Raw genomic sequence first — 15,992 nt, 5'->3', positions numbered from 1 at the left:
GAGATTTCTTTTGAATTTTGACGTTCCAATGCTCATCAATTAATAATTTTATTCGACAGTTGTTTGTACTTATGTGTTACTTATTTCAATGCGAAAAATGGATAAACAGTAGCTCTAATTTGTACGTTGGTAGAAGAATTTTTTGAAAATGGAAAAGACAAAATGGAAGTACATCCAAATATAATAGATTATTTGTGTCATTTGTCATCTGCCACATGCATCAACCATCTTGTTTTCACTGCTTGTCTTCACAGGATTAACATGAAAATAACCTTACACGGCTATTCTCTTTGCTCTCTTTGATAACTCTTGAGGAATCGAACCACTTTAATCGCATGTCAAAGACGAAAATTTTTTCCGCAATGTATGTAATATTAAGATTTCTATATGCGGTGAAATCTTCATACCCAAACCTTCTGTATGTGTGTGTAACCAAACTAAAATTTTTTTAAACAAATTTACAATCTGATGTGATTTTAATAATAATAAAACAAACGAAGATTATGAATTATAATATTTTGAAAATGTTCGAGTATTTTATCTCAGTAAACACCAGGAAATTAGGAAATAAGCTTAAGGGTAGCGAACGTACTCAAGGCGGTTGACAACCGGACATTACGAAAGCTCTTCTGCTTTCTCACAGCTTTATGGGCTTTATATTAATTCAATCTTGTGAATAATACGCTTTTAAGATCATTTTTCCGAATAACGGGAGAATGGTCATACTTTAAGAGATTTATTCTTCGAGATTTAAGTAGGATTTGCCAGTTGGAAGCGCTTATTATAAGTTATTACTATTTATTTGTCAAAATTATGTGAATATAATAAATCGTGGAGGTAAAGTTTTTCTATTTAACTGACAAATAGAATGGAGACCAGAAAATACACATCACAAAATTAACATATTCAACTCTTTTGTATTAATGAAATAATCGTTTACTTTTTAACTTATATTATAGATGAAAAACACGTTTTTTTATTTTATGCCCTACCATATGAGGCTCGCCTTGAAAGCTATTTTGAAGTTTGTGGTTACCAGAATCAAGGAGTATCCAATATTTTCACTATTGCCGTGAAAAATTGGTACGTTTTTATAGCAATTTATTCTTTTTAACATCTAGTGAACTTACCGCCTCCATTTTTATAACACAAATAAGGAAATCTCCACACGTTTGCTAGATCTACAGCGAAACCTATGACCGACAGCAAGAAGTCGACTTTTTTGCTCCACGTTTCTCGCCCATCAGTTGTCGCTGGTGGAAGTTCAGGAGCACCTCGAGGACTTCTGAGACTCTCCTTACACGACATACTCTTCTTCTTTTAACGGCGAAAAAGCCAACAGCAAAAGATAATAATGTGTGCCGTCAACACTGAAAAGTTAGAGAATATGTATAAATACTTAAAAAACAATTTAAATTGATAATAATTGTTTTTACGTACTAGTGAATTAAAATAAAAATACTTTGTCGAAATAGTTACAGAAAGTTTGTAGTCAAAATCGTTCTTTTGACCGAAATAGGTAAAACGTCAATTTTTGCATGTTATTTTAAACTGATTTTCGTAGAAAAGAAACTTGAAATCAAGACAAATCATCACGAAAAACATATAAGAAATATAAGGTTCAAGAAAATAGAATATTTTTATATCTACAAGGTAATTAATTAAATCTCTAAACTGTGTATTCTAAAACCTAGAATATTATGATTCAGTCCGACATTCTTTATAAAAATATAACTAGTTTTTGTGATACTGGATTGGTTGATTAAAAACTTACTTGGGAACACAACATTTTGCATAGGAAACTATTCATTCCATCATCAGCCAATCAGATCTCGACTTTCTTTAAGCTGTCAATAATCCTCGCGCTTCTCCTTTTGATAACTTATAAAACGCTACTTCCTCATTTTGAATTCTATAGCCTTATATAGTTAACTTCTTCGTTATTTCTTATTAATTTAAGGACTGGAAGCTTTAATGAAAACACCCCCTACTAAAATAACAAAAGAGAGTGCAAGATTTGGGCATACGACCCAATGTACCAGTATATACCCATTTTTCATACACAGTTTTCAAACTTTACGTCGTTTGTACACCTTTAGACATACGGCATACAACTTTTTGAAGTATACACGCTGAAGTAATCTGAGAAACAGTGACATTCACAGACCTGGGAGTGGTAACGGTGGCAAATGGGATCATATAATTAAGAAGAGGCTACACAACCACGATAACGTCTGCTGGACAATGGTGAAGCATGATTAGCATCAAGCTTAGCACATAGCACATATTGTATATAAGAAGTAACAAGATTGAGAAAATATCACTGGAGCAGAGTCGCTAAGACACTTTATTTTTAAGATTTGATAGAAGATATCTCATAAATAATATCGGTTTCAGCGTGCACTTTGCTTATTGAATAACCATACACAAAGAAAGCCCTAATATTCTAAGTAGAGCCCATCGTATTCTATGATTTTAACCCAACATTGAGCAAGCTCTTTGAGATCTTGGTAAAAACATTCTTACGGTTTAGAAGTAAAAAATTGTCGCACTGCATTTTCAACTTTTGGATAAAAATTTCCTGGATAAATAGTAATGGTCGACACAAGGTCCGGACTACATGCTACATATGATAGGAGTTCGATACCATCAAGTTCTTAGATCATATTGCGCTTATGTGGTTTTGATTCTCTTTTTGTAAGAAAACTCGCTTTGGTTAACTATATATCACTATATACCTCGGCTTTGATAGATCGACCATTTCGAAATACATTAACTACTATTACTGATTGTGAGTGAGATTGAGAGAGTGTGATTATGAAGATATGGTGACAGAAGGAAAAAGGTTTTTCTAATTGATACAATTGATTTTGAGGGAAGCCAACAAAACAATACTATATACAATATTTTTACGCTAGATATTCTTTGATACTTCTGATAGTCCTATAAAGTAGGTAAACAATATTATACAGAGGTCGGTATAAGTCAGTCAAAATTTTGCATTAAGAGAAACAATGAAGCATCAAAATGAATTTATGAAAAGTAATTACAAAAGGGATTCGAAGAAAGGTTCAAATTGAAGCCCATTTTGATCAATTAAATTAACGGCAATGTTTCTCAACGGAAAAGCAGATCCGGAGAAGCATGTCATGCTGTCTTCTTCAATTGCCGTTCGGAGTGCGGGAAGAGTGCATCCTCTTGATAAAACGCGGTCCTTGAGAAGGCTCCCTAGGAAGAAATCACAGGGTGTCAGGTCACATGACCGTGCGGACCACTCAACGATTCTTCGCCTGCCTATCCATTCTACAAAATGAACATTAAGGTACTCCCGATTACATTCTGCGGCGAAGCACCGTCCTGCATGAAATGACGGATGTTCGCGAGTGTTGGATCGTTGTCCATTTGCACACGTAACATTTTCAGATAACTTTGGTCGATATCTGCCGCGTTGCTATACATATGCCGACCTCTAGGTTCCACTATATCCATGTGAGTGTTTCTTTAAACGGTCCGACCTTAATTTGACAATAGACTAATACAAAATGTTCCTCGCCAACTGTTTCTGAATTACTCCTCGTACATTACGAATAAACTATATTAGATTCTTCTATCTACAAATAAATCAATGTTAAAAAGATAAGTTATCTTGAAATGTTACGGTCCTGAATCACATCATCGTTAAATCGGCAACACATGACCTTATCGGGGGATAAATTGAATCATTGTCCCTCTAACACACATCAATAGATGCTATATACATAATGTTATCAGAAGATGATGACTTCGTTTACGTTTTCTTCGAAATTACATGATATGATAAGTCATAATAGTTTTCCATTAAGTTTCTTGGATAACTATTGGAAAATATTCGAAAGGAGGAAAGTTTCTTTAAGGTTTTAACACTAATTAAGAAATAAAATACGGGGTGGCCCACGACGAGATAAAACTATCTGTATATGGCAAAATATATGGTAAATATGGTAAAATCATAAAAATTTCTAAGTTTGGGTTTTCGGATACGATCTTTTAAACTAAAATATTTTCAAATATGGCCAACTTCCAGTAGAACCGGACTGTAGACTGTAGACTGTAACTTTGTTGTTTTAAATAGAACACCCTATATATTAATTCTTTTGTAAAAAATTGTACCGGTGTAGACTAAATTATTTTATTTTGATCCATTGATACGAGCACTAAGAAATGTAAAATTGCTTTTTATACATGGTAAATATGGCAAAAACATGTGCTTTCTTAGTAAGATGACCAAATAGACCACGATCGAATTCGCACATTGTTAAAGAATACTTAACAATTCGAAGCTATTCGGTTCATTTTAAGCAAAAGTTATCGAATTAAACGATTTGTGACAATAATACGATATGCTACCAAATTTTATGGAAAATTAAAAGCCAAAAAAAAAAAAATATTCTGATGACCGAATAGAACCCATTTTTATATCTTTAAGGGTATCCTCGTAAAAAAAAATAATTTATAAGGATCTGCAACGGTTACATGATTTTCCAAAAAACTAATTACTCAAAAAGTATGCATTTTTCGAAGAGAGTGTTAAGACAAATGTATACTAAAATTTTTCGTAAATTTCAAAAATGTATTAACATACAGGGTGTTCATTTAAAATAACAAAGTTACAGTCGGCCATCTTTGAAAATATTTTAGTTAAAAAGATCGTATCCGAAAACCTAAACGTGGAAATTTTTATGATTTTACTATAAGTATTTTGCCATATACAGATAGTTTTAACTCGTCGCGGAACACCCTGTATATTTGTCAGCAAATGATGATTATACATTAATTTGTAAGGTGTAGTCTGAATTTACATAGAATAGGACATAGGCTTTTGCAGTTTTCGTCAACAAAAAAACGCATCAAATTTAAAGAAGTATTTATTTCAAATGAAGCACCTTAAATGGAAAAACATTATTTGTTATAAATAATATCGTCCCAGCAGCAATTTCTCCTCCGGTATTCCTGGAACTATAAGAATGTCGGAAATTGTTCGACTACTGTTCTTGGCTTACTAAAAACACCTAGCTGGATATAGATCTGGTCTGAGAAGTTCCGATGGAACATCTACTTTTCCGGGAAAATTTTTTCATTTGTTCTGTGCAGATCTATTACGTCGTTCGAAGATATTGCCGCCCTAACCGTGACTTTTGGAAAATGTGATAGTTTTTGGTATTTCAATTTAGGATATTCTCTACTTTGAAATCTGCAATTTTGTTTGTTGGCAAGCCCATTCGAGTGAAAAAAGCAGTTTGATTCTCTGCACCATTCCCGTCCTGTTTGTTTTTTAATTGTCGTGCTAGTTTCGTCGAAATTTTTAATCCAGGATTCAATCAAATATACTGTTCTATATTATGGAATTAAGATTAGATGGCAAATAATGATATAAGAATATCATTTTTATCAAATAAGAAGTGTGTGGCTTTCCCTTGAAGTCATCCATATCCATTTTCACTACATTCTCAGGAAGCGAGAAGCCACGCGAGAGTTGCATCGATTAGACAAGGCGATCTGAAATCGATTATTCGAATCGGTGAATCGATATTACACCCTTGAAAATCGACGTTAAATTTTTTCTGTTTTGGTAAACACCATGAAATTATTTACAATTAGATAAATGTACTCGTAATTTTACTGTTGTCGGGAAAAGGATTAATTACTCTAAAACTCGAGAGATGGCTATGTGCTTGGCTACCTCAGAACTTAAAAGAACAATTTGAACATTATTTATTGCAGGCAGTTGTGCTACTGAAGTATGATCCTATAGTTTACTAGCAATCTGTTCCTTGTGAGTAGTTTTAGTCAATTTCCGGCACCATGTCAGCGATGCCGTTTGGATCCCAGTAGACTTAACAAATTGTTGTTTTTAAAAATCTTAGATATCAAGCATTGGATACTATAAGCTATATTATCTTTTTTTTCAACTTCTTAATGAAACATTGTAAATATAGACTTGAGATAATATCGATTTTTCAGTTGTCGATCTTTTAGACCCCGATTTTTTATGAATAGATTCATCAGGTTACGAGTTGAATCGATTTAAAAATCGATCTTTCATTCATTCGCTTACAAAAATATCACGACACGCACGTTTAAAAAAGAATAATGCTCTTCGTCCAATTCAAAGTTGACACGTTTCAGTCCTGATACTCTTTCCAATAGTAATTTTCATTTCTCAACAACTTCTTTTAAGTCTATACATTTTTTTTCCTCAAAATAAGCGTTTATGTATGCAGAAGTAGTGTGTAGATGTAAGGTTAGGAAACAGGAAAAAATCGCTGGAGCTAGATTTGGTGAATAGGGTGGATGGTCCACCAATTCGAAGTGCAATTCGTGAATGCTAGCCATGGAGATGTGAGACAGTGCGTTACTTTCTTTTCCCTTAAACACGGTCACTGTTTTGCAATATCTTTCGTAACCTTATCAAACAATAATGCGTAATACTATCCCGTTATTGTTTCCTCTTCTTCAATATAGTGGATGAGCACAATTCCTTGGCTATCCCAAAAAGTAGTGACTTTTCCGGCTGATTTAATCGTCTTTACCTTTTTCGCAACAGGTTCACCATTTGGAATTCACTGTCTTGGCTATTTTTCCGATACAGGAGTGTTGTAGTGGATCTAGGTTTCATCTACATTTATTGGTTTGCTTGAAACGGGTCAATAATGCCTGCGAATTGTTCATTCGTACACGTTATTAGTCAAAAATGAGCAAACGCGACTTACAATGCGCGGGTAGCTTAAATACGCATTATTCTCCAAACGGTATATGACAAATCCGTTCTTTTCATATGCGATATCTATTTCAATTTTCTAAATTTTTATCCGATGGTCGTCCAATATTTGAGAAGATTTTCGATAATATCATCGCTTGTCGTAATTTTTGCTGTTCGTCAGTCATGCTGATATGGCCACGTTTCTATTTAAGTGGCAAAAATTTTACGGTCGTAAATGATGATGCTGAGCCTCCATACAAAGTGTCTAACTTAATTTTCCCCATTTCCAGAAAAATATTCACAACGAATAACTTATACGATTGTTAAACAGAAACTAAACGACCAACAAGGCTGAAATTTTAGTGAGCCTCGAACAACGCAAATTTCTCAACTTATATTCATAAGTGCTGAAATGTTCAGGTAAAAGTCGGGATAACCTTTCCCAAACTTTTTAACAGCTGAAATTTAATTAATTCATATTTCTTCGAAAACAGATTAGGAATGAGAAAAATATTTTTCAAATGTGAATAAATATTGAATTTAAAAGGTATTCTTAAAAAACATGTTTATAATGAAAACATCCCACATACGTTATGTGTCAAAGCTACATAAATATAATAATCAAAAACTTCTTATTAGTCTTTTGAAATCAAACGTTCTTGCGGCAGTGCATTGTTATGATGCTATTGAAAGGCAAAAACATCGAAGTCAAAATATCGATATTTTGTCAGAAAATAATCGATAAATATCAATGTTCGATATTTATATATATATATATATATATATATATATATATATATATATATATATATCAAATTCGATATTTTTTAAGCACTTTATGATAAAAAAAAAGCGATAAAATTGAGGGAATCGACAAAAGTAAAACGAAATTTCTAGTTCATTTTATTTTGAGACCATTAGTAAGAATGGAAAATCCGCTTCTAGTTAAAACACTCTGTAAATTAAGTCTTTAACAGACGAGGCAGTTCATCATCATCATCTTTTCGAAATATTTTCTTTTTTAATTCAATTTCAAGCTCAATTGATATTAATTAAAAGCTCTGCGATCGAAAGTTCAATATTTAATCCTTACGCAATAACAAAATTGACAGGTAATATTTTAGCTCTACTCAATATTTGTGTGTCCTCCACGTACTCTTATGACCGCATTGAGCAGTCTTTCCATATTCCAATTAATAATAATAATAATAATAATAATAATAATAATAATAATAATAATAGTAATAATAATAATAATAATAATAATAATAATAATAATAATAATAATAATAATAATAATAATGATTGGAAGACTACAAAACTGAGGTGGACAGTATAATGGAGCACATAACGAACAACAGTGATGCCATTATTCTGGGAGACCTAAATGCCAAGTCCCCAATGTGGGGATCACCTGTAACCGATGAAAAGGGTCAATACTGGGTGGAATGGATCAACGCTCGCGATTTGGTGGTTCTGAATACTGGAAATGAGCCCACATTTATCCGAGGAGATAGCGAGTCCTTTATTGATGTCACCATAGCAACCAATTGTGTATCTCAAAGAGTAACCAACTGGGAGATACTTGATACCGAAACACTGACAGAGCACAGACATATCGCATTTGAAATTAAAGTAAATAAAGCGAAGATCAAAACAACTTCAATAAGGCCCCTTATTGATTGGACCGCCTTTAAAGCCTGCATAGAGTTACTTACCATTACTCCAGATGAAGTGAGTCATGAAACAGGAACCAAGCTGATACAAATGGCAAGCAAGAACAGCACGCAAAATCGAATTTCAAAGACTGAAACACATGAATGAAAACATTGCTGAAAAACGGTCACTATGCAACAGATTAAGAAGGGTACAACAACGTGCGGCGAGAAGAAACAACCCAAACCGAGACGATATTGAAGCAATGAAAGAGGCGTACAAGACCAATAGAAGGGAACTCTGCTGCCTAATTAAGGAATCAAAGAAGAAACACTGGAACGGGATATGCAAAGAACTTGATAATAATATATGGGGAGATGCGTATAAGCTAGTAGCAAAAAAGCTTAATACTCTAAAACCCTATGAGCTTGACATCGAAAAGAAATCCGAAATCGTGGCAGTACTGTTTCCACCCGGAAATGATAAGTGGAGATACCCTGAAAAGGAAGCTCCAGCCCCACCCTTCACAGCAGAAGGGCTAAGGAAGGTAGCCCAAGGTATCAAATGTGGAAAATCACCTGGAATTGACCAAATTCCCCCTAAGGCTATCAAAATAGTAGCAGATTGTGCCCCAGACTGGTTATTAGGCATGATGAACAAACTACTCCAAAAACAGGAATTTCCAAATGAATGGAAAGTTGCAAAGATGGTTTTAATACTAAAACCAGGAAAGTCAGCTGAGTTACCTAGTTCCTACACTCCTACCACTCTGTCTGTTAAATTCTTTGAGCAAGTTACTAGAAGCGTTCATACGGGAAAGACTACAAGATGAGCTTAAAGACAGAGGAGGGTTGCACATGTGTCAGTATGGATTTCAAAAAGGGAAATCCACGATCCAGGCTGTAGAAGCTGCACTGAATACTGTAACGGAGTTCAAAAGTAGATTCTGCACCCTTGTCACAATTGATGTTAGGAATGCTTTCAGCACTGCATGTCACAGCCTGATTATCAAAGAGCTACAAAAAAGGAAAATATCGACATATCTAATAAACCTTGTCTCTAACTATTTAAGAAACAGAAAGCTGCAATTAGAAAAGAATAGGGAGGTGGATATTACGTCAGGTGCTGATAGTCGGAGCAGAAAGCCAACAGACATTGGTTACAAACACCAACATGTGCCTAGAAAACAACAACAAGCTTGCTCTTGCCCCCCACAAAAATGAGGCAATCCTACTTAAGGGTAAACAGAAGAGGGAGCAAATAAGCTTCAGCGTAGACGGAGTCAATATAAAGCCAGCAAAGAACCTGAGATACCTAGGTATAACCATTGACGAAAGTAGAAATTTTGGCAAACATGTAGAAACAGTAACAAAGAAAGCAATAGAAAGGGTTTCCAAACTTGCTCGGATTATGCCAAACGTAGGAGGTCCTAGGCAAAGCAAAAGAGCAGTGTTGTGTAGTGCTATGCAAAATATTGTCCTATATGGAGCCCCAATATGGCAAAAAGCGCTTATGAGAAAAAAGCACTATACTACGGTCAATAGAGCACAAAGAGACATGCTGCTGCATGTAGCCTCCGCCTTCCGAACTGTGTCTGGGGTAGCACTCCAAGTAATTACGGCTACAGTGCCCATTGATCTCTTAGCCCAGGAAAGAACATCTAAGTACAAATCGCTACAGAATAGCAACGAAGCTAGAGAAAGTTCCCTCACAACTAGATGGGAAGGTGAGACAGTAAAGGCCCAATGGACCAAAAGGCTAATACCAGACATCAAGCCGTGGGTTAAGTGCGAGCACCGCCAAGTAGACTACTACCTGACACAGGTCCTAACAGGACATGGCATCTTTCGATGTTATGCCAAAAGATTCAGAAAAGACACCACGGATAGATGTGTATACTGTGCCGCCGTAGACACTGCCGAACATACCATCTTCGTATGCTACAAGTGGAGAGAGGTCAGGGACAGGACTTGCAGACAGCTGGAATGCGAGCTCACTCCAGACAACATTGTAGAGAAGATGCTTGACAGCTCAGAGAACTGGAAATCGGTGCAGAACATAGCTAAGAGTATTCTCAGCAACAAGGAAAAAGATGAAAGACAAAGACAGCAGAGAGAAAGGAACCCGAACTCCTACTCCCGAGAGGGGAAGGGAGACGTAGGGTAAAAGGAAACCACTGATAGCCCGTCACTCATGAAGTATGTTCCAGGAACGATGCCATAAGTGACAAAAGGGGCCGTAGACGACTAGAAGGACACTCCAACCGTCCGAGGCCCTCTGCTGAGCAGGACTCCGCAGAGGTGGTGAATGTTTCCCAGCAAATTGCTGAGGAAGTGTGAGGATGTCGTTAAAAAATAATAATAATAATAATAATAATAATAATAATAATAATGTCCTCAAAAAGTGGAAATTAATGTCTATTACTCTCTTTCATTAAACGCAAAATCTACTTTCATTTGTGGATAAAACGCTGTAGCATTGGAGTTTTCTTATTCCGCAGGGTGAATGCATCTTCCAATTTCTACATTTTTTTTAATGGTTTAGTTACTTACTCATGGTCCTCGAGGTTCTTCCAAAAGATTAGCGATATATGGCTTTTCTCTGTGTCTGTTTCGTTCATTCTAGCAGTGCTTGATTGACCTCTTCTTATGAATATTTCCGTTTGCCTTTAACCAGCCATATTCTGGTGGATTATAACCTTTTTCAAGGTAGAAAAGTTGTTCATTATTTACCAATAAAAATACAAATCCTGACAAACCTATGTGAGTGAACATAACATGAACAACAAACGGCAGTAATTCGGTCATGTTGGAAGACAAAACAAAGAAAGATGAAGGTCACAACATGCCGACACTGGATGGAAACAATACAAGACACAATAATGTAGAACACATTAAGAGAGGCCTATACTCAGGAGTATACGCAGAACGGCTGAAGAAAAAGAAAAATCACTCATTATTATATTTGAATAAGAATAAAAAAAAACTTTTATATCTAATAAATCATTTAAGTAATGAGCCAAAGGTATTGAAAACACGTGATTGTAAATATTGAAAAAGAAATAGAAATATAAAAAGTTATAAAGGGCATGCAATCTGCTAATGAGAAGTATGAAGTAAATACTTGATTGGTTGCGAGGATGACGTAAATTAAGGAGTAAACGGTTGTATACCCAATAGGTTCAGTTTACCGAAAGCATATTGATGGTCCAAATAGTGAGTACACTAACAGATTAATTAAAATATCTCAACAAAACTGTAATATTTCATTGAAATTTCTCAATCAGAAAAGTTGAAATGAAAAGAATGCCACGGACACGTTTCATTGTGATATTTATAGATGTATGATATCGACAGGTATAGTACTTAAACGAGAAATTTAAATCTCTCTTTGTCAATTCATATTCAGGATTTCAATAATAGAGATTCTAGAATATGATGACATGTGTCTGCGCCAGCAGAGCGCGCTCTTTTGTTTTGACAAGAGATCTTGAAAATATCCATTGCCCTCTGAATTACCGAATGGTGGGTAGTTACTGGGTCAACGTTTGATGTATATGTCATGTTTCAACAATTATATTTTACACAGAACGTTTTTTGATTCGTGTAATCTCGTATCAACACTTTCAAAAAGCTATTGAATACAAGCTGTCATATTAGTTTAAACGCTTATACAATAAAAAACGTTCTATAAACAGAATTAAAATGAAAATATAATGAACAACATGTTGTTAGTTATCGTCTTCAGGAACCTAAGTAAAATAGTCGACTTTCAGTAACTGAATTAATCGACACACATAGACTAATTTTTGCGTGAATATATGAACGTACTCAGAACGTGTTTTCGTACGAGTGCTATTTGAGTTGTTTACAGATACTGAAAATATTAATCTTGGTCAAAAAATGGAAGTAAATCGCATACATTTTCGTGCGATGAGTTTCAACGACTTAGTAGTAATTCGATATTATTAGATAGGTTTTCTGAGACTTTACTTAGAGGAAGAGTTTGGGAAATCATAGTCATAAAAGATAATATATATTTTGGTGAATTTCGAATTGTTAAGCTAAAACCAATTATTACATCAAACTTAAACATTATCTGAAGCTACAAAATATGGCTACAAGATTAAGAAATTATTTTTATGAACTCACTTGTTCCACACTAGATTTTATATAATAAAATATTCAACCACATTAAACGAACAAGATAATTTCTTTATTCAGCAGAAATGTTCTAATAGTAGACTTTTTGAAATGACGCCGGATGAAGGTGGGAGTAAATTAAATAAATTAAACACAAGAATTCTAATAAAACGATAGTACGAGGTCTGGCTATTAAATAACGAGACTGGTTACGAAAAAGGGTTTTATTAAAAAAATTATTCTACATTCGAATGCTCCCCTTCAATATACTCTAACTCCCTCGCCACACACCTTTCCATACGTTTTTTCCATTGATAGAAGCAGTGCTGAATGTCTTCTTTGGTGAGGGCCTTTAAGAGCTCTGCCGTTTTTTGCTTTGCCGCTTCCATCGACTCAAATCGGATCCCTTTCAAAACAGATCTTTTTTTAAATTTTCAAGGAAACCTGAGCAGACCCGTTGAAGCAAGAGCTTTTAGTCAGGAGTCAGATTTTTTGGCACCAGCTTCACACAGACGTTTACATCCTCGGCAATAATCCGGATGCTCATTCGACGATCTGCACGCACAATTTGGTTGATTTTGGTCACTGTTTCCGGAGTTGAAACAATCACAGGGCGACCTAGGCGCTGGTCATCTTCGGTGCTCTCTCGCCCCTCACTAAAGCGCTTACACCACTCAAAAATACGCGCACGAGATAGAAAATTGTCCCCATAGACCTCTTGCAATAATTTATAGCACTCAGTCGGAGTTTTTTTCAATTTAACGAGAAATTTGAGATTGAAACGTTGCTCCTGTTTATCGTCACACATGGTTTTTGACACGATAAAAAAACACGTTCGTTTCAAACCGCTACTGCTCAAATACTATAATAGGGACGAAAGCTAATGGTTTGCGGTTTTGTAACCAATGGATCTGAGTCTCAATTCAGGGACTATCCGAAGGATTGTTTCGATTACTTGAAATTATTCACTGTTTCTACATTTTCTTAATAAGCTTGAAATAGCTTCCTATGGTGAGATAGGCTGTAGTTTTTGTAGATAGGTCTCACATGTAGGTGATTGAAATAGAAATGTGATACGTGTCTTTTGGAGATCTTAACCGTTAAAACTTCTAGCGCGCAAACAATTTGGGTTTGCTCTAAGTATGTTTTTCTTTACTCCCCATTTTCCCATACATATAACTCATTTCTTACTACATTCATTCCAAATAGAGTTTTAAAACATAAGACAACCCAAGATTTAATAGTAGAATAGAGTAGAAATATCGGAAGGAATTCTTTGACTTAACATGGGATAATGCCTGATGTAAAGTATGGTTTGGAAATAAATAAAAACAATCGAAATAATCACAATAGGCACAAAAATGGAGCAAAAGAAAATTAGAAGATAAAAATCGAAAAAATAGAATCAAAAGCTAAAATATTCTAAAGAATAAAGGTGATGATAATTTATAATAGCATACAAGAAAGAAATTATCTGCGAGACCAAGTTGAAAGTCTTTAAAACAATTATAAGTAGGACACATAAAATTTAACAATAAAGAAAAATAACTGCAATAAAATTACAAAAGAAGACCAACAGATAACTATGAAAATATAATCAGATGATAGTAAAATACGATGATTGTCGCAGAATTATCTGCCCTGACCTAAAGATGGCGGTAGTTTCTCGAAAATATTAGTGTATTAGAAAGTACTCAATCTATACAGCATATGTTTCAGGTTCGAAAAGGCCATGGTTATTGGTCACTGTTATATGATACAATACTTTTGTTTGAAAGGCATTAGCCCAACCAAGATATAAGATGAAGTAGATTTTACTCTGGGTGAGACTACTCCTTCGTTTTTAACAATAAAATATTAGGTAACATAGTTTAAATGAGGTTGAACGACCTGCGAAGACCAGCAACCAAATGAGGTGACGACACCAGAAATGTTGAAGAAAATCCACAAAGCGGTACTGGAGGATCGTCGACTGAAAGTGCGCGTGCTAGCAGATTTACTAGAAATTTCAAAAAGTGCGGTCTGAATAAAAAGGGAGAACCGGCTCCGAAGAAGGCAGAGACCGTTACATTTGCAGTCAAGGTCATGGCGTCGGTTTTTTGTGATACTCGTGAAATAATTTTCATTGACTATCTTGAAAATAGAAAAACTATCAACGGTAAGTATCATACGAACTTATTGCAATTTATGAGCGAAGAAATCAAGCAAAAACGGCCACATTTGGCTAAGAAAAAAGTGTTGTTTCATCAAGACAATGCACCAGTTCACATTTCTGTTATTGCTATGGCCAAAATAATGAATTAATGTTTGAATTCCTACCTCATGTACCCTAGACGCAAGAAAGTGACATTTCCTAACTAACTAAATTAAATGATTAGTTTTCTTAGCACTTTTTTATCAGTTTCACCTGTATGATTGTATACTTGAATATTTGTAATTTTTCGACGGCTGTCAACCCGGATACAGAACAGTTTTCGAAAATCGAGACAGCCAAAATAAATTATAGCTTAAGAAAACTAAAAAGTGAAAGATAATTCTTGACATAAAAATAAAATTACTTATGAGAAAATTAATGTCACTATTATAAGAGTGTGGGATGCTTTCTATGACATTCTTAATTTTCAGTATTGAAAAAACCATTCGGACAGTCCTCGGACTCAGATCTCTTGATTACAAATACTGAGGTATGTAGTTTATATCGTAGAAAAAACTCCACGCTTTGATAATAATTGCAAAAATTTTCTTTTTCTCATCAATAATATTTTTTATTTTAAACCAAAAATTATTTTTTAATTTTTAGTTTCATTATTGCTACTGCCGTGTTCTCTAGTTTTTTTTTTAAACTATAATTTATTAATTGTTCAATATTCTACTGAAGTTCAGAAATTGTTAAACTTACCAGTGCGTACAATTTATTTCTCGCATCTCTTGCTAACGCCACAAAGTGATGATGAGAGAAAAGCTAGAATCAATCTGGCCCATCCAGAAGACTTTCTCAACTTCTTGTAGATGTTAAACACAATATTTTCCCCAAGAGGAACGGACCTTTTCGCAATCGACAAACAAGTGACAAAAGCAGCAGTTTGAATAACGCAAGAAGCAGCGATTCCACATGCGTGCTCCGTCACCTCCTGATGGTCGAAGACCATCCTCCAGCGACCACCTCTCGGTTGATGGGATTCGTGGAAATGGAAGTTTCCCGCCTTGGATATACGAGGTATAGAATGATTGGGCATATAATTCGATTTTTAATATATTTATTTACTTTTGAGAAATTAATAGTATCTATAAACGAACAACAGGAATTATGACACACTGTCTCTGCAAATGAGTTGTAACTTCCTCGGGGTTTTCAGTGTGAAGTGTGAAGAAAACATTTTTATTGGTCTAACAGCATATTACGTAATTTTAACCTATCTAAAGTACGAAAAAAGCTTAACACTTAAGGTTTTTTT

The 15,992-nt window shown here is 34.7% G+C and overlaps 1 protein-coding gene across 1 annotated transcript in view; it reads right to left on the bottom strand.

The window, feature by feature from the left end:
• LOC130449775 (sodium-dependent dopamine transporter) overlaps positions 1-15,608 on the bottom strand; it is a 48,917-nt gene extending 33,309 nt beyond the window's left edge. Inside the window, exons 1-2 of the mRNA XM_056787777.1 lie at positions 15,437-15,608; positions 1,131-1,370 (exon numbers count right to left, since the gene is read on the bottom strand). Of these exons, the coding sequence (XP_056643755.1) occupies positions 1,131-1,308 (178 nt within the window). The 5' untranslated portion in view covers positions 1,309-1,370; positions 15,437-15,608. The remainder of the gene's footprint in view (positions 1-1,130; positions 1,371-15,436) is intronic.
• Positions 15,609-15,992: the final 384 nt, after the last annotated feature.

This window comes from Diorhabda sublineata, chromosome 1 (genome assembly GCF_026230105.1).
Source record: "Diorhabda sublineata isolate icDioSubl1.1 chromosome 1, icDioSubl1.1, whole genome shotgun sequence".
Taxonomy (NCBI): Eukaryota; Metazoa; Arthropoda; class Insecta; order Coleoptera; family Chrysomelidae; genus Diorhabda; species Diorhabda sublineata.
The sequence above is the reverse complement of the archived record's forward strand: the minus strand, read 5'-3'. Positions and strand labels throughout refer to the sequence as shown.